Raw genomic sequence first — 19,979 nt, forward strand, 5'->3', positions numbered from 1 at the left:
GACACCATCAGCTTTAGATGATAGAAATGCTTGAGAAGGAGTCAGTGGTGAAGGGACTTGTTGCTGGGGCCAGCCTGGCTCTTGGTGGGTTTTCACTAACACAGGCAGATGGAAGATTTCTGTAGGAGAGAAAGATGCTAACACAAATATCTGCCACAAAACAAGGAGTCAAGTGTCCTGTTTTTACAACCTCTGGCTTGTGTCCAGACTTTAACCTCCCAGATTCCCGCAGATTCCGTGTGTGGGGATCAGCGATGCCTGGCTCTGGCTGAGACTCAGACAGATTTTTTGGACACCTTTGGCCAGCACCATTGATGCCTGCAAAAATCCCTGCCTCAAGGTTTTCAACTGGAACCACTCTTTCCTGGTGTCTCATTTCTGATAAATTAGAGCTAAGCAAACAGCCGCCAAAACAGATTTAAAGGAGCCCCAATATAAACAAGAACATTTTGCTGCTCTTTTCACTTGGCTGGACCAAACACAGCTGCCTGTTGAACTGGGTAAATAGGGAGCAGGGCAGTATTACACTTCACCTCTTTATCAGGGTTCAAGGCAAACCTTTCCCTCCTTTTTTTTTCCTATGTTGTGCATATTTTGGAGTTATTTTTATAAGTCAATTTTATTTTAAGTTTCAGTTTGGGTTTCTGGAAAATGAACTAGCTGAAGCTGATTGTGAAATTACTCCCTAGGAAAAGGTAAACAGGAATCATGCAGAAATGCTGACAATGGGAAGAGGTTTGCACACACACACAAAAAAATTTAAAATCTGTTTTTTAAAAGATTATCCTTTGGTTACTGATTATGTGCTTGCATATTTTAACATTCTCTCTGTTACAAATAAACTGGAGTTACAAATCTGCCATCCTGGACCAGATCTAAAGCTCAGCTGACTCCCCTCCTACTTACAATTGTCTGGGAGAAGGGCCAAGCGGGGTGGTCAGGATTCCATGAAGGGGAACGGTAAGAGATGCACCTTCACACAAGGTCCTCAGCTCCATTACAGGCTAGAGGTTTTCTAAACATGAAGTGTATTATGTCTTGCACAATGTTTACTGACCATGACAAACTTCTGATACTCACCTTGCACGTGCTCAGTGGTGGTTTAAAACCTCCGTGTTTCTGACTCCCAGGGGTTGATTATACACAACAGGAAAACGTTTCTCTTGCTCACTTATGATTTCCCCACCTTATAACATCAGTGGATGTATTTACTGGATTTCCATACTATGACATTACAGCACATTCATTCAAAGGAAAAAGTGCTTATAGAATAGCATTACATGCTCAGTTAAATCATGTTTCTCAGGTACCTGATACAAAGAGCAGGTGCCTGGTGGTAACTGCTCACAGTTTGGGCAGACAAGGCTAAAGACACAGGGGGCACAGGTATTATTTTTTAAAATTACAGTTTGAGCAGCCCTAGCCAGCCCATACAGGAAGGCTGTGTAAAACCAGAAACTGGCTTTAATCACAAAGTATCCTTTCGTGTGCAACAATTTTCTCCTTAACACACAGCAGGTCTGTTTCTTAACAGTTTGCAGGAGCACCATATATTTCCTTTCTGGATTATTTTCATTATCACTACAACCCACAATGAGTTGCAAGCATGGCAAAACTACAAATCAGTTTTCCTCTTTTGCCATTTTTATCTAAGAAGATAGTTTAGGGTAGAAGGAGAGCCCCATTTGCATCACATCTTCCCTCTGCCTTCTCCTGCTGAGCATCCCAGTGTCTCAGTCTCACCTGAGCCCTCTGAAATTTTGTTGACTCCTATTAACTCTTCCATCCTCTGAGCTTTCATCCACCCCAAAAGGCCACGCTGCTCGTCTTTCTTCCCTCTGCATGGTGCTACTCCTGCTGTTTAATGATCTCTAGCAATAAACAGGAAAGGCAGGAGAGTGCAGGAAACACCCTCCCAGACCAGATGAGATCAGACCAGAGCAGAGTCTGTGTGTCCTGGCTCTCTGGGCACAGCCCACAAGCCTTGGTGCCCCACTGTCCATATAATGCCCCACACAGCAATTACAGGATTAGGGAAGTTAGAGGGGATGTCCTGGCTTCTTTTCTTTAGGATCTGGTTATTGATCTGTTGTTCATGACTTTTTTACTCTAGTCCCTTTGCATCTTATACTGTCCATCTCCACAACCTCCAGTGGGAACAAATATACCAAATTTGTATTTCATTGAGTGCCTACGCTTTTGTTCTTGATGGATGAAGCAAACAATAGCTTTTTATTCCCTTTACTGTCCCATTCATGTTTTGTAAGCTTCTGTCATATCCTTCCTCAGCCTTCTCTTCTCCAAATCAGTGTGATCCAGCCTTTTCAGTTCCTCTTCATAAGCATTTGCTCCATTCTCCTCATCATTTTAATTGCCATTCCCTATAGCTTTTTGGATTCTACTGTATCGTCCTTCAGGTGTGGAGAACACATACTCATGTGTACAAGATCCAAGGGTGCACCAAGGTTTTACAGGGTGGCTCTTTCCACCAGTATGAGATATAGGATTTATATATTAAAAACAAAACCACCAACTAAAACAAAACAGAAATTCCCACCAAAACAAGTACAAACAGCCTGAGAAGCTGATCAATATTCTAGAATGTCTGTAAGTAAAAGCAGTATTGAACAAGAAACAGAAAAGCCACTGAAAAGTGAAGATGTAGCCTAATGAGCACAGGAAGAACATGGTGCTTAGAGCAGCTAGAGATTTGATACTGGGGCCTTAGGGAAGGCACTGCTTGGCACAGTGCCATGTGTTAAGGAAATCCCAGGCAGCTCCAGGGGGCAAGGAGCCAAGAGACAGAAAACAGTAGAAAGGGCTTGAGCAACTGCTGGATGCAGGAAGAGGTGGAAATTAAATCAAAACCTTCTCTTCTAGGTTTTGTTGCTGTTAAAAGAAGCAAACAAATCAAGCAAACAAACAAATGAACAAAAACAGAAAACAAAAACCAAATTAAGGAAAAGGTTAAAAAATAAATCCCCTCTCCCAGAGAATATACCTTAATGGTCTTCAAAATAAAGAAGTTAGAAGAAAACCCACCCCGAACCTGATCTTTCACAGTGAAAAGTAACTGATTGAAAGTAGTAACAACTCAGAGTGGAGCTACTTAAATTCAGATTACCACAGGGTAAATTCCCAGTGCAAATGCCTATCATTTTATGAAAGCAATCCAATTAGTCACAAGTGACTAGGACTAAGGATTAAAATCAATCACAGTGGGAGAAGGCTGAAAGATACAATCTGCAGTTTGTGATAGAAGATGATGCTCCTGGAAAAGGGCACAAAAGCAAGGAGTCTTCACAAGGGAAGTGAGGCAAAAGAAGGAAACTGCATTAGCAACAAAAGAAGGGAGTCAAAGTGACAAGATAAAGAAAGTCAGATAATTCTCATACTGAAAAGATAAGGGCAGAAGAAGAAAAGAAATTAGGAAAAGGATGTATAATGTAAAAAAAAAATCTTCAGTTATTAGGTCAAAGATTTTAAGTATTTATAAGGACAACCTAGGCAAGGGTAAATATCTGTGTTAACTTTACTCCCATTCCCCATCTCTACTCCCCACGACCATCTTAACAATTTCTTTGTAGGATGAACCAGCATATAAGGGGCTGGAGAAAGTCACTTCTGCCTCTAATATACAAGAAACAGTTATTTATACAGCAGACACAGCTCTCAGTGAAAATTTTCATCTGGTTAGGTGGAAAATGAAGAAATAATCTCTCTCAATGAACATTAACAGCAACAAAAATATAAGCAAAGCCTTAAAGCTGCAATTACTTTGTGTTAATTCTTAGGCAGGGCAAAAACTGTGGTCCTGTGGGTGTTTATAACCCTGGAATTGTCCTCCACAGGCACGTATCCATGTTTTAGACCCAAGCTACCTTCTGAATAATTTGAGGCTAGGCTGCTTGCTCTGGCTTTAGGACCTCATTTTGTATTTAAGTATGCAACTATTCTTACCACTTTACTACCTCCTAATCTTTGCTAAATGGTGTTTCATATGAGGGCAGAAGCCTGGCATCCATCTACAACACTGCTGGAGAGGCAGAGTAAGAAAGACAGGTAAGCAAATTTAATCTCCTGCTGCAAGCAGACGCAAGGGGATGCTCGAGGAGGGCCAAGCAGAGCCTCCTCCTTGCCATTCTCCTGCACCTTATGGCCGGATAACAGGGCACAGAGAGAGAGGAAAAGCTCGGATTAGCCTGCCAGCATCAGGGTAATACAATATCTGCTTATTCAGAGCTGTGGTTTTGGATGCGAGAAGGCAGTGGAGAGGTCCTTTCCTCACACGTGTGTGTGTTCGGGCTCCTCCCACCCCGCCAGGGCCGGTGCCTATTCCTGACTCCAGTCGAGCGTTTACAACATTTCGAGTCGGGGAACTGAAGCACAGAGATTAAGTGCCTTCCCCACCCGTGGTGACAACCACGAAAGAAACCCAGATTTCCTGCTTCGCTGTTTCGGGTTTCCACTTCAGGCTCTGCAAACCTCTCCCCTGCTTGTCCCGCTGCTCCAAGCAAACAGCTCCACATCATTAGCAAACAATGGCATCAGGGTTGCCGGGGCTCAGGCAGGGCAATTTCCATCTGTTCTGCTCACTTCCCTTTCTCTTCACTCAGACCTCACTCACTTCTAGTGCCGGTGCCAAAAGCAGAAAGGGTCCCACTGACAGAGTGCATCCCTACTGCCTCTCCCAAGCATCCTCCAAGGCTCTCCGGAGTCCTTCCATCTTCTGCACAGGGACAGGGGACAGGCACACACCCACCTGCCTCCATCAACTGTAGGCTGCATCACACAGCCTGTGGCACTGCAAACAGGAACAAGGACCGTGCCAGCTGTGGCTCGAAGGTTTATGGAAAGGTGAACATGACTCAGGTGTTTTCTAAATGAAGGGTTTTATTTTTTCTTTGTGCCTGGCATGTGAACATCTGCAATACACTGTATTGATGTTTCTGACAGAGATGGGCCTGTCTGAACTGTCATTACCTGAAACCTGAAAAGCCTTTATTCTTGTCTGCCATTTCTAGCACATGGCAGGATCCCTCACTCCGGAATGATCCCTAGCTCCCCGTTAATTTCTCCACTCCGTTTCATTGCTCAGCGAGTACCCTCTGATCTTGCCGCTCACTCCCCCTCCCCACCTTTATGAAAGTGGAAGAAAGAGCGCCCTGCCATCTGCAGAAATACCTTTCCCTCCTTCCCTGTGCCCTGGCAGCCTCTGCACAGTCCCTGTCCCCATCACCCAGAATGCAACCTCCTCCTTTATCTGAGCTTGCCAGCCTTTCCTCTGTCTTTTCATTCTGCCATCAAGGTCTGCAGCAGCTTCCTGTCACATTTTCTGGACCACTTGTATCTCAATTTCTGCCTGAAGTAATCTTTGCCTCTGGTGAGCATTTTCCATGTCATGCCCTCCTGCAAACCATATCTTTCCTTGCTCCCATCCCTCACACTTCCTCTGATTCTAGGGAATCTCTTCTTTACTGCCTTGTGATTTTAGGGTTTCCTGTTCTCAGGAGCTGGGATCTACAGGCAGTGTGATATAAACTGCCAAACCAAATTGCTTTTCACCTTCTGATTAAAGTATTTAATCTAACTCTTGCTCTGTTGCATTCAAAGTGTACATTGCACAGGTTGTTTTCTCCCGCTTTCTTTCTCCATCAGGCTTTTTTGGACCAAAACCTGCTTTTGATCATTGCTGCAGTAAAGACTTTTCACAAGGAATCAGTCACAGGCAACGCATTTAACAGCTTGACTCTAAAATAACAATGTCTATATAGGAGAGTTGTAAAGAAGCTGCAAATGTTCTGTATTATGTCTTGAAACTAGGAAGAATAGGCATCATATAAAAATATGGATCTAAATTCACAGCACTCTGTGTATTTCCATTTGCATAGCAGAAATCAGGACATGCTGTGAAGATTAAGCTTTAAATATATGGACTATTGAAAAGTATGGTTTAGAAAACAGATAAATGGAAAATAAGGGTACTGGGGGATTTCCATGTTCTGTGCTCTTTTAACACCAAGCAGCATCAATATCCAAGTTAAACAGTTTATTATAAAATTTGTTTCTTTTTCCTTTTAGGAGGGGATAAAAAATACAGTGAATAGATTAACCTATTAAATCTGAGAAAGTGCAAACACTGGCCAATATACATATATACATTTTTACATGTATAAATTTTTGCTCATATTTTTAACACACCAAAATGTAGAAAGGAACATTTTTTTTTCCTACTGGTTTGTTAAAACCTCCCTGTCAGTGGTCTTCTCCATGGAGAGAGCTGGGAGTTTTCCTTTAAGCACATTTGTTGGATTCAGCCCTTGACCAGAAGAATGTTATTTCTCTGTCTTCAGTTGCAGCCAGAAAAAAAAACTCAGGTGTGATTGTACACTCTTAAAGGTTATTTCAAGACTCTACCTCTGCTGAGAGACCGAACTTCAAGCAAGCTGCAGCCCCCGACATGCCTGTGGGATGGAGGTCACAGGAACACAATTGTGCATATGTGCCCTTCTTTTGAATTCACCTGCTGAATTTGAAGTACATGCAGTAAGATTATTCCCGTGCTGAACTGTGTGCAGAAGTTTCTACAGCTTTGGGAACTCAATGGAAAAACAAACTAGGAAAAATTCAGGCAGTCCCATGCTTCACCTTCTGCCGCTCTACCCACTTCAGTCACCTGCAACGCAGCTCTGCTTTAGCTACATAAAATATTTTGTACTTCTGGCTTCCACTTAGGCAACATTTGTAGCAACTTTTCTAGACAAAGAACATCATGACTGTAGAAAATGCATCCCAGGTTAAGTGTGTGTGGGAAGCGAAAAACGTTCTGCTTCAGTAAATCTCAGTACTGAAACAGCGCATTTTAAATTCACTGCATTTCTGCATCCAGAGAATCGGTAAAATCAATCTCAGAAATGCTGGTGTTGATCAGAAGCATGTACTTATTTACCTAGTGAGAAAGGATGGCATCAGGGGATGGGAGAAATTATGCCTACTAAATCATGCAGTCATCTCTGCTCAGCAGTTGGGGGTTTGCACTGGCTGTTGAGTTTTTCAGATGGAGGAGACAGAGGCAATTAGGGGGTCTCAGCCTCAATTTTGCTGTACAAACTCACATTGCTGTGGCTGCAGTCAGTGTAAGCACCTGCTGAATGAGGAGGGTGGAGCAGCAGGCTGTTCATGAGCTGGGCTCCAGGCTGGCATTTGCAGAGCTTAGGTCTCATGACATCCCAGACATGCTGAGAAGGATATTGCTCAAAAATATCTGGAAAAGGTTGCAGCCTACACATACTGCCCAGAAAAACACAGACAGGAGTGTGTGTATGTACCTGGCTGGATAAGTGCCCATGGAATTATTTTGCTTCTGCTAGGATTGTGGCGTTTAAGGGTATTTTGGGCCATGGTGGTATCTCTAGTCACTTAAACCTATGCCAACCCAAACAAACACAGCTTCCAGTTTCCAGCAGATAGCTGTCTCCAAACTGATCACTACTATGGTGTCTGTGGGGGGAGATAAGCAATTCCACAGCACAGGTAATCTTTTCTGAAGCAATTTTCTTGACCTGATCAGAAAAGCATCACTCTGAGCACCAAGTCCTGTGCTCCTGACATCAGTGTGAGCCATGCCCTCAACAAGAGGTGTCTTTGGGCCTCAAGCACCAGTTGGACTCACAGTTAAGTACATTCCCATGAAGTCACGTGGTTTTAATCATATGCTGAAGAGTTTTGCAAAGTTGATCCAAAGTTCAGTCATAGAGCGGGTGTTGGGAGGTAACTGCAAAGACTTACAATAGAAAGAAAAAAAACATCAGTTGCTCTCCACATAACACCTTTATGTCATTTATCTCCCTAATTAATTTACAAATCTATCTGACAGATGCAATTTTAATTTTCAGCTGTTTCACTACTGATCTCTTTAGCTGTTTTCTTTCTTTTAAAGTTAGCCTGAGTAAATATTTGACTTTGTCCCCTAAGTCACTGCATACCGTTGTGTAACCTAATAAAACCTTTTATTTCATTAGCACCAGTTTATCTAATGTTCCAGACTAATTGAGAGTGGATTTCCAAGAAGAAAAAGGAAGAACATGTTCACAATCACAGATACCTCCTCACCTGTTTGTGAAAGACAACACAGGCTCTGCAGGACAGAAAAAATACCGGTCAAAAATACCACATCTCACCTTTCTGCAATTTTCTCAGTCCGTATCAATTTCCCAAAGTAAAAGCCACAACTTGTCTGGTAATTTTCCTGTCCTTTCTTTTCAGCTGAGAAGGAGATGGACAGCCCTATCCCAAGTTGTGAGTTGCACAAAGAACAGGGGTAATGGGGCAGCAGAAGAACTGTCCTTTGTGTACCAGGGGCAAGTCTCTCCTGCTGAAGTAGGCAGGTGCCCTCAGAGCAAGGTGGGGAAGGGCTGGAGAGGGCAGATTTGCTCCACAATCTCTCCAGTGGGGGCCCTGGGAGCTGGATGTGTGACCAAGTCTTCTCAGCTCTGTGTCCAGATTTGAGGTCCTTTGAAACCACTGGATGCAGTAATTCACAATTAGAAATGTTGCACTTGGACAGTTCCTACAACAGAGGGTACAAGGAGAATCAAGAAACTTGCCTGATCATGCAAAACTGCTACAGACAACCAGGAAAAGACTATATTTCCCCATAACTTGGTCCTTCTGAGGAAGCATTTTCTGAGACATTTCTAAGGGAGAAGACCTTTAAGAGCTTAGCCAGTCTTTTAGGTCATCCTCTGAAAATCATTCATAAATTCCTATTAAAAGTTCATGAGGCTGCCAGGCTACAAACAAGGACACCAGAACACTAAGGAAAAATGAAAAAAATATTATAATAAATGTGCTCTTCTGACTTTCTGATCTTCCAAGGTCAACTGCAGATCCAAAGAATGATCTCATGCCCTGCCTCTACAGCCTGGCTCCCGGCACCACCAGGACCCCTCTCAGAGCCAAGACTCTGTAACAGAGTTTCAGCCCCATGCTCTGTCCCTGCAAAACTTGCCCTCACCCAACGAAAGGTGTGTGGCTGTCCAGGGACCAGCACAGGATGCACCTACTAGACAGCTTCCAATTTTCTTCCCTTTTCACTTTCTCGGTGACTCCTGGAATGTGTTTGCACATGGTGGAAAAAAATGCAGAGAGGAGGGAGAAGCAGCCAGGAACATCACCCTCCCTGCCGGCACTCAGCTCTGGGGTTGGCAGCTTGTGCCAGCATTGGTGGCCAAAAAAGCTGGAGGAGACCTTGATGCCTGAAGCTGGTGAAGCAGAGAGATTAGATAATTTTTGGGGGGGTAATCCTTTATTTTTTTAAATTAAAAAAGAAAAATGTATAAACTTCACAAACTCAGTTAACACCAGCTTGCAGTGAGAGGCAAAATCTATTTTGATCAGAAAACTGGCTTGCAATGAGTACAAAATATTTCACAAACTTTCAAACCCATCTTTTCCTCCCCTTTTTCATTAATGGGCATCTTTTATCCTGTCCTAAGCAACAGCAACAAGACTAATTAGTTTAACAAGTACAACAAATGGTTTTATTGACAAAAAGAACCCTTTGAAATATACATTACATTCACAGAGGATTAAATTACACCCTATTATCCATTTTCCATAAAATAAAGATTACTTTGATAAATCACAACTAATGTTATCTTTGTCTGATAAGAACTCAGTACTTATTTGTGTGGCTTCTATAAATAGTGTGTTCTGATTTTTTTCCTCCCTAAAATAGTCAGTGATACAGTCTGTCAGGCATTTTCCTGCAATTTGACAATACCACATCTGTGAACCAGGCAGCAAGTGAAAGCTTCATTGTCTGAATATGAAACATGCAACAGTCTCTTCCTTTTCAGTCAGCCCCTCTGCAGTAATCTATCAAACACCTTTCAGCCATATCTTGCTCCATCAAGGTCTCCTTACTGCTAAAGTAAGGTAGTCAAAACAAACTCCTGTTAAGAGCAAAGCCTTTGTGGTTCATCTTTCTATTGTATGCAAAGTCAGTGTGGCAACTGTGGCATGAGGGGGCTGTACCCTCATTTAGGCCTTAATGTACAAGATATGCACAGAAATGTACAAAAGTGTACATTTTCAGGTGTAAAGCGTTCCTTTGTGCTTTGCCTTTCCTTAGCTTTGCACCAGAGGACTTTGCTGGAGATCTACCAGCACCATCTCTGGGCGGATAAACAGCTGGTCAAGGACCAAGCAAGAAGCAATGTCTTGTGTTTATGTCAGACCTGCATTAGCTCTGCACAAAGTGGCTCTTTACTAAAGGATAGAGAAAAGATATTGGAAAAAAGATCTTTGTGTGCAAAGAGGTTCACCCACCTTTTGAGCATCTGGTAACAACCTACCCCAGGCATGGACATCCCCACTGGATCACAGCTCACAGCCAACAGCTTAGCACAGCACAGCAGCACACTTTTAAAAAACTTCCAAGGACTTTGGTTCTGAAAAACTGAAGCTGATTTCCTACTGTGTAATGGACTACCAGAGAGATTTGCCTTGCCACATGAATAGCATTGCCTCTCCTACCTCTTAGGACAAATATCCATGTTCATATAGTATTAATTTCCCATTTTTTGAAATTATTTCAAGAAACACATTTGCACTGAGTTCAACTACTGCTTTGTATGCACTGGGTGACTCAAAGCATCTTATTTTACTCTAAATATTCAAGGGTTAGGATTTATACAGCAGTTGCTAGATTGGCTTGAAAGAAGGTTTGCAAAGTTCTTAAGACTGGTGGTTCTGGAAATCTTTAACAAGTAAATTCAATATGTGAGTTGAGTTATACTATTTTTGAAAATTCTCTTAACTTCTCAAACATAACATCAATTTAACATCCATTTGCAGCATATAACCCTACCGAGGCCGTTTTGGATAGGTGTCCTCATCATAAGCAAACTTCTCTTTTCCCACATTATCCCTCAGAAGCAGGTGGCAGTGGATTTCAAATAAACCCACACCCATGTCTGTGATCCTTTCTGGAGGGTGTGTTTTGCTCATGAAAATATGTCTAACCTCTTTATTTAATTTTCAAAATTTTATAAGCATCTCACCCCCTGGGTTGCCCACAAAGTAACTCAGCAAGCCAAGGGATCAAAGAACAGATACAGTTTTTTAAACGAATGGAAAAGTTTAGCAGTCCTGAAAGTGTTTTCCCTCAACACATATTTCAAAACATTAATAAAAATAATTACAGCTGAGTCTAACAGACAAAATGCAGGGCTAGAGTCATAAATCTTCAAAAACAGAGAGGAGCACTCTGAAATGCTGCAAAACAAATAGATTATCACCTTTCCAAACCTCTGCAAGCTTCTCTTTTCCTGTAATAGAAAACCAAAAATCACCATGGCTGCTGCTCGCTTGCTGTAACTACAACTTTTATATTGTACTTCCTCAGTGGTGTGTGCATACTTATAAAGCAGGAAGGAGGAAATTGTACACGTAGGAGTGAACACACAGGAACTGCCACCAGTGCAGACAAACCACCTTGGGTTCAACCCAACTCAACTCCGTATCTTGCTGCTCACTGGATACTCTGTGGGTGATAAAGTCCTGGGAACCTAATTCTGTTTTAGGGATTCACATATTGGAATCAAAGGTAAGGTCCTGACGTAACACATGGAGGAAGATCCAGATCTTGGGGGACTCAGAGACCCCTTATGTACATGTCACAAGGCCAAACTCCACCTTGCTTATTCCATCTCCTGCCTCCCATATTTTGCACTGATTTATGCACTGAATTCAAAAGAGAAGAAACAGACCTGCCCCATCTCATACTACACAACAGTCAGAGGGCTGGGTGCTCGCCAGGAAGATGGGATATGTTGATTCCAAACTCCTCTGGCCCAGAACCCAGCTCTCCCACTTCCCAGGAAAGTGCTCTTTGTACCAGACAACACATCTGTCCTCAGAACGAGGCTGCCAGGGTGTCACACGCAGGGAGTGCTGCCTGCTATGGGCAGTGTGCAAACCCCTCTCTTTTCCCACCTTCCCCAGTCATGGCCCAGCACAGAGCAGGGAGTTGTTCTCTCCAGGAAAAGCCACGTCCCTCCAGGTAAAGTGATAAGGACCAACAGCAGAAGGGCTGACTGACTCAGCCCAGCCATGAGAGCATCTCTTCAGCCATGGAATGCTCAAGTCAGAGCTGCAGTAACTGGTCTGAAAATGGGCCAGGTACTGACATCCAGAGTGACTTCATTTACTGCAATGCTTATGGATCCTCTAGCTAATCAGGGGACTGCAGCTTCAAGGTTCCTAGCACGGAAATCTTGGGAATTTGTAAAATGAAAGGGTCAGAAATGCCAAGATGGGAAAGACAGATCATAATCTAACCACATTTTCTTTTTATTCATAGGAAGACAAGACAGAGAAAGTAACAACATGGAAGACAGAGTCAGTAAGTCAAATATTTTTATTGAAGTCCTTTCTTATTTGTGACCATTGGTCATTAATTTTAATTGCACAGACCAAAATTAGCAATTGACTTGAATTTTCCTAAATAACATCTTTTATAGCTTTTGCATTTTTACCAAGAGAAGACAAAATCATGAGTAGGTCTCTAAATGGAATCAAAGATAGGAAGCAACTTCTTACTAATCCTCATGCAAGCTACAGATTATTGGAGACTGAGGTTGAGCAGTATCAGGAAAAAGTTCACTCATGAGTATGCTCATCTCAAGCTAATTTATAGTCCTTTCACAACTGATGTAATTTTCATATATTAGATAATAATTACAGGCATATTAAGCGATATTAACATTATTAAACAACAATGAACAGCCACCTGAATGTATACTATGACAATGCAAAATCTGAGTAATATAAAGAGCCTTAGCTGGTAATTTTCCATTAGAGCTTTTCTAAGCTTCTAGAATTTTTTTGTCTTACAGGTATAGATTTTAAACAGAATAAATTTAACATTCATATTTACAGAAAGATTTATGCCTGGCCCAAGAACTCCAGGGTCACTTACACTTTCTATACCAACAAATTACTCCCATTTGGAAAAGGAGCTATTGCTTTATTGTGGCATTACCACAGAAGCTGTTTTCTGACTGCACTGAATGCATTTTGTGCAATGAGTCTTCCAAGAGGCTAAAATGTATTGCTGCTGCTCTTTATGTCTTGCTCTTTTGCAAGCATACACTAAGCTGTGGACTTGGCTGCCACCAAGTATGTATTTTATATGTGGGCTATTACTACTAATGAAAGTAAAATAAGTTATTCAATATGAATGACTGCTCCTCTCCCCCTTGATGTACATAAAATAAGCCACATATAATGGGAGAGTAAACTCAGGCGACTGTAGTAACTCTGTGACACTCCCACAGTAACAAAGACAAGAAAAAAGTGAAATGCTTCCAACAAAACAGTTCACTTAAATTATCCTTTAAAAACAAATGAACAAAAAATTCTAGTCACAAACCCATTCTACTAACTTTTTGTTTCTTGAAGGTTTCTCTTTAACAATACTTTCCCAAAAAATAACTATGCTTAAGGTATTTGCATATAATTATCACAAGACCAGCAGAGAACATATATCCTACTTAATTTCCTTTTTTCCTGGAAGCAGAAGTCCCCTAAATAACTTTGTAATATAAAGGCTTCTACACAGGGAAGCTTCAGCTTGCACCAAAGGAAGAAAGAAATGAAAGCTTCACTTACGGTTTTCTATGCATCAGACTGGGAAATCTACACACCCCAGCTCTCCCACAAATCCCAAGTGATGTAAACCATGAAAATCTCTTGGTGGATTATGAACTGAGTAAATACTTGAACTAGAGCAGATGGACTTTTTCCTGTACATAAAACCAAACCAGACAAAAATCATGTACATGTGAGGGAGGAATGGACATAGTACTGTGCAAACCACTTTCCTAACCTATATTGTTACTGGTCCCAGCCTTAGGAGATCAGCAAGTTTCAACTGATACAAGGATTCCTATTGAAAATAAAACTCCTTCCAGTAAAACAGAATTAGAAAAATAATTTAAAGCATTAAGTTACAGGTTATGTATAAGCACCGAGTCACAAACATTTCTTATTCTGACAGAAAACACCAGAAAATAGATTGCAAAAAAACACACACATTTTGCCTCAAAGATTTAATCAACAGGATTTGCAAGAGACCATCAAGTATTCTGAAATGATTTATGAGCTGCAAAAGTGATGCATGAGTCATTCAAAGTGTATCAGTTGTATTAAAATTTCAGTTATTGGTGTTTACTGATGGCAGGCTGAGAAAAAAGAGTGAGAGAACAGACAACAGAGCAAATAAAAACTTGACACTGGTTAAACCTGTAGTTGAAAGGATTATGTACAGCAAGGAAAAACGCTTTTCTCCTTTTTCAAAGAGACTGCACATTGTCAAGGTCCACTTCCATCAGAGAAATACATTAAAATAATTTTCAATCTATATTCTATTTTCTGGCCTATTGAAAGTATTCAAAGACACAGGAAAGACTAGGCTTCTGCCGAGCAGATTAAAGAAAACCGCATTCCTACATATTTTAACTATACAGTTACACATCCAAATTCAAAGCAGAAAAATAATTCAATGCAAATACTCAAGAAATCCAGAATTACGGATTCTGATAAATCTGGGGGGTGCCAAGACTATGAAAGGAGTGCCTGAACTTGATGAGGAGATCTGTGTAGGATGGTTTCTGGATCCTTGTATTCATTTGAAGGATCCATCACAGCTGCATACAGCTCACTGTAAGCTCTGCAGACCAGTTCTGTTGACTGTTTTATTATCTGCTCTCTAAAAACCAAAACAAAATAACATAATTTGCAAATTGTAGGGAATATAACTGTACTACAGACATGGAATTAAAAATATACATTAATAATAAACTTTTTTTTTTTTTTTTTTTTTAAAAAGGCTTCTTCCTCTCGTTGTATCGTACACAGATAAACTCACATATATGACCTGATAACCAAGACAGGAACTTATTTATTTCTACAATCAAGCAAAAGGATTAAATTTGCATACATCAGTTTCCCACCTGCACTTGCCTGTATCTTTTATAAGACTGAAAAACTTAGTGATCTACCTTCGATCTCCAGTGGCTTCTCACTGTCTTTTGTAAATACACTTTTTTTTATCTACTAGCAAATATATTCTATTTGCTTTATCTTGACAGCAAGATTCCATAATCAGACAAAAACTAGTCATAGTGGTCAGAGATTTAAAACACAACCTTTTACCAACAATGCTATGTCCTGTTATTTTTCTGGAGATAAATGAGTAGCAATGCACACAGACTGAATGCTAAATTTAACTGGAAAGTTTAATATTTTTTAAAGACAACCTAATAATTTTATTTTACACTGCCCATTAAATCAGTTTACTTTAATCATCATGGTGATGGTGCTTACAGTAGCAGATGAATTTTTATCTATTAGGAACTGCAGTTACAACTACTTGACAGCCAAATCCATGCAATGGGAACTCCAGCAGAAGCTGAGGAAACCAAGGTAACCACAAAACCAGATTCAGCCCCACTGTAATATGCAGCAGAGAAACAAAGGCAACAAAACTGCATCCACTAAAATCACAGCTGAATTCACAGAATGTTGGGAATTGGTAAGTTGAAGAAATTTCAAAGACAAAGTACAAAAATCTTTGTCTTTACAGGAAACATTAAGGAATAGAAGCTATGAGAAAGCAGATTAGAAGACCAAACCTGTATTTTACTCTGACACACAGTATCCAGGGTTTTTTTTATATACAGCATCAACTGCCAGTATTACTAGGTTATTAGGATACCTAAAATAAAAGACTGTCCTTATAGCAACAAATCCAAACCCACTATTATAAGGGAAATATATTCAGGGTGCTCAGGTAAGACAACTGTCTCTGACCTCAGCCTGGGATCACTGAGGTACTGTAACATGACAATCCTTTATGAAAGCATTGCACACTGAATTTGTGTAGAACTAGTGTACCAAATGAATAAATAAAAAAAGCTTGTTAAAATATTCAGAGGACTGAACAGAATCACATGTGTTGTTCAATCAAATAATGTCAGTGTCATTAATCAGTACATTAGGATTTCAGTTGCCATAACAACGTGATACATTTATTACTAACACAATTGGCAGCACTTGCTAAAAATAGTAATCCCAGCATTCAGTTTCTGTGATCCAACACAAATGAAAAGAGCTCTTCAAGACCAACAACCATAGGAATACATAGCTTAAGGCTTTTTAAATGAGTGAAGGAATTTGAAAGACAAGAGCATGCACTGGTAACATTGGAAGGAATGTTCTTCACAGTTGCAAAGCTTAAATGATATTGCAAATGAGTATATCATACACTGGTCCCTTATCACAGCATGTGGTATGATTCTGAGAACCAAAGACCTCATAGGTTACAGCTCTCAATTATCTGATTTGAGGAAAAATATCTGCAAAATTGAAAATTCCAACTATAGCCAGGGATTAAAATTACAGCACTAGTTACATGTTTCGCTTGAATTTTGAGAAAATTCAGGATTTTCAAGGCTTATTTACTATTGAAAATATTGACTATCAAGACAGCAAATCTACAAGCATCTCTGTAAATAGGCATTTTAACTTTAGAAGGATTGCTTGTGTTTAAAGCTAGTTGTTTGAAAGCTAATGGGCTAACTGATTTATTTCTTTTGTTTTCACTCTGAGCAGAACCTGACCTATAACATTGATTGCAGCAGGTTAATAAACTTCTGCATGTTAGCTGAGTTGAAGCAGCTATAGCAATCATCCTCACAAAAGGCTTCTTTCTTAACCTCTCAACTGTCCACTGCTGCAAGATAATATGAATTCAGCTTAAAATGTGCTGAGAGGTTTAAAAAGCTTATCAATGAGATACGGCTAAGAGTGCCTACATAACCAGTTTATCTTGGTTCATCTGACAGAAGGATTGATTAAGTTCAAGTAATTTCACTGTGCCAGAGTCTTTACAGTAGCATAGAGTCTACCTCTTAAAACTGCCTCTGTGTTAGCAATGAAAGGTTGAGGCTTTCAAAATACATTTACTATCATTACAATTTTTAAATAGATTTACATTTAAGAAAATATATCAAGAGCCAAAATGCAGGTTTAATGCCCTGACACTGAGAAGCAGAAGTTGTGATGTTTCAATGACATTACTGGTCAAGTTATGCTGTTTGATCTGTACAGTGCACACACCCACAACAGGTCAGCTCTGCCAGCAGAGCTGTGGGAATGGTAAATCTGGCAGAGACACCCAATGCCAGCTGAAAAACACCAGCATTCCCTGTGCCCACCATGCTCCACCAGTATGGTGTGACACTGTAAGTCTTTGGATAAGGAGAACCTGAGCAATGCAGCACCAGAACCTGGCAGCTGGACTAGCTGATCACTGTAGGTCCCTTCTAACTGAACTGTTCTATTCAATTCCCAACAATAATTATTTTTCCCTTGACATGTCATTTTTTAATTGCAAGATGCTGTAATACAACCCCACTGAGGACAAGCACTAATAATGGAACTTCAAACTGTTGCATTATGTAAAATGTGATGTGCTTGTCTCAGTTTCTGGTATATTCAGTTACCTACATTCTTCACAAAAGTGTGAAAAATAGTGTCAAGGAAAGTTTTTGATCAGTGCAACATATAATTCTATGAGTTTAAGTACTACAGAAAGTCTTCATGTGGTTCACATTTAATTGGAAAGGAATTCGTGGCACTTTCCCTTGCCTTAGGGTTCAGTTATGCTCAAAAAACAAGTTAAGAGATAAATAATAAAGTTCTTACTTCCATACTTCAAAGAAGAAATCTCTAAAAAAACTACATTAGGTGAAAAGTAAAATAATCTCAGCAAAATATTCAACGAGACAGAATGCCAATATTCTACAGCAGAAGACAACAAAGGTGAAAATTCTAGAAGTAACCAAGCAGTGGGGATAAAAGAAAATTTGGAGAATTATATATTTCACCTGTCTTTGGAAAGCTTACAAAATAGTTCTAAAACAATTTACCACCTAGTTGATTAAAAATTGCTGACACAGCAGAACATGTTCAAAATAGATTAATGTAATTCATCTTGATGGTGTCTCTTAAATCAAGGGTAACTACTTCAGAAAGTTACAGAATTAGATACTCCTCGCTGCTTGTTCAAAAGGAGGAGAATCGGAACAAAACTGAATTGTGACCTGAAGGACAATGCAAGTATCAACCCAGCTGATAACTTGAATACTCATCATGATTCACTAAAACTTAATCAAATTCAATTTTGTAATCATTATTCAGGCATAATAGAACTTCAGAGGCAAGGTACTTACTTCACAGTGGCACTCAGAAGGAAATTCAGCTGGGACATTAACAGGCTATCTGGAGCAGACAGATAGCGATCAAACTGAGCCTGCAAGAAGAGAATATGAGACCAACATATTAACACCTTGCTATTACACAAAAATAGGCAAAACCACCATTTCTGAAAACATCCCTGATTACATTAAGAAATAGAACTTAATTGTCCAAAACAAATGATTGACTTCAGCACCTCTGCCACCAAAATTTTGTTTCTGACTCTGAGGAATACGAGTGGAAAGTAAATACTGAGAATCCAGCTTCTATAATCATCCGTCTCAGCTTTCTATGCAGCTGGTGCAGGTACTTATACATCACTGAAGATCACACTGAGTCTATTCAATGCAGAGGCAATACAAGACAGCTTCAGAGCTATCTATTATCTACTCTGTCCGAATTAGACATGTTGCTTGATTCTTTTTGCATGTTTCTTTTTACTTTTTGGCAGGGAGTCACTGCTTATGTTGGGAAAAACAAAGCACAAATCAAACATTTCAGGCTTCTTGAACCACTTCTAAGCCTACTTCTCTTTCTCACAGAATAAAGTGATAAGAAGAGCCATACTTTGATTCTAAGAAAAAACATTACTCCTGTCTTTAAGTCAGTCAGAAAAATTGTGCCTGCCCCACTCCTGGAAGTGTTCATGACCAGGCTGGAACAAGATAGTCCTCAAGGTCTGCTGCCACCCAAATCATTCTGTGACTGTGTGGTCAAATGGGTGACTACTGAGAAGACGAACCCAGGTCTTCTCACAGATGAAAACAGAAGAATATTGAACACATATCACACTAGGAAGCATTTTAATTAGATAGTGAGAGGAAAAATTATTATCAGACATGTCATCAAACATTGAACAGATTATCCAAAAAACCTGCATAACCTCCATCCTTGGAATTACTCATTAAGACAAGGCCCTAAGTAAGTTTATCTAACTTAGGTAACCTTCCATCATTCATTCAACCTTCCATTTATTCACTGAATGAATATTCTCAGGGTGGTAAATCCTAAAATCCCCATCCGTCCATCATTTAAAACAGTGTTACATATGTATAATTTAAAGAGAAGGTCCCCAAGCTGCAGCCTTTAAATTTGTTGTTAGTCTACAGACTATGATAAATAGAAGATATTTTAAATGCAAAATTGCTAAGTTTTAATAAGAATGCATGCTGATCTGAGTAAACCACTGAATGCTCTATGCCAGAGCTCTGTTCATCCAACCAGCTTAGGAACTGCTGGTTTAAATCCTGAAGAGAAAAAAATGGGTTACACTATCATAATTGGGATGATTTCAAGTTTTTTTTAAAAACCTTTTAAAATCCCATTTTTTCCATGGGTGTGTGTACATATACTGCTATATGAGCAGGCCTTTACAGTTAAACTTTTAGAATAAAGCTAAACTTGGCTAAGCAAGAAGAGTGAGAGATTACATATTATTGCCTACTGAACTGTGATATTGCTATCTCTATGCAAAATAGCCTTCACACACGCTAAGAAAAAATACCAGCTGATAATTTGCTTTAAAATATATTGTAGCTTTCAACATAAAAAAACCATAACTGTGACATACACCCAGAATCTAACTTCTGAGTAAAGCTGAACTACTTGCATAAAATTAAAGCCTTAGGACTAAGATTATAAATGATAGCAGA

At 40.0% G+C, this 19,979-nt stretch overlaps 1 protein-coding gene across 2 annotated transcripts in view; it reads right to left on the bottom strand.

The window, feature by feature from the left end:
- Positions 1-12,406: 12,406 nt before the first annotated feature.
- The window catches only part of COG6 (component of oligomeric golgi complex 6), a 54,254-nt gene continuing 46,681 nt past the window's right edge, over positions 12,407-19,979 (bottom strand). For both annotated transcript variants that reach the window (XM_005516329.3, XM_014252210.2), the window contains exons 18-19: positions 18,303-18,382; positions 12,407-14,776 (exon numbers count right to left, since the gene is read on the bottom strand). In XM_005516329.3, the coding sequence (XP_005516386.2) occupies positions 14,629-14,776; positions 18,303-18,382 (228 nt within the window). In that variant the 3' untranslated portion in view covers positions 12,407-14,628. The remainder of the gene's footprint in view (positions 14,777-18,302; positions 18,383-19,979) is intronic.

Source organism: Pseudopodoces humilis, chromosome 2 (genome assembly GCF_049639895.1).
Source record: "Pseudopodoces humilis isolate 2021_Gansu_Grassland_sample_001 chromosome 2, ASM4963989v1, whole genome shotgun sequence".
Taxonomy (NCBI): Eukaryota; Metazoa; Chordata; class Aves; order Passeriformes; family Paridae; genus Pseudopodoces; species Pseudopodoces humilis.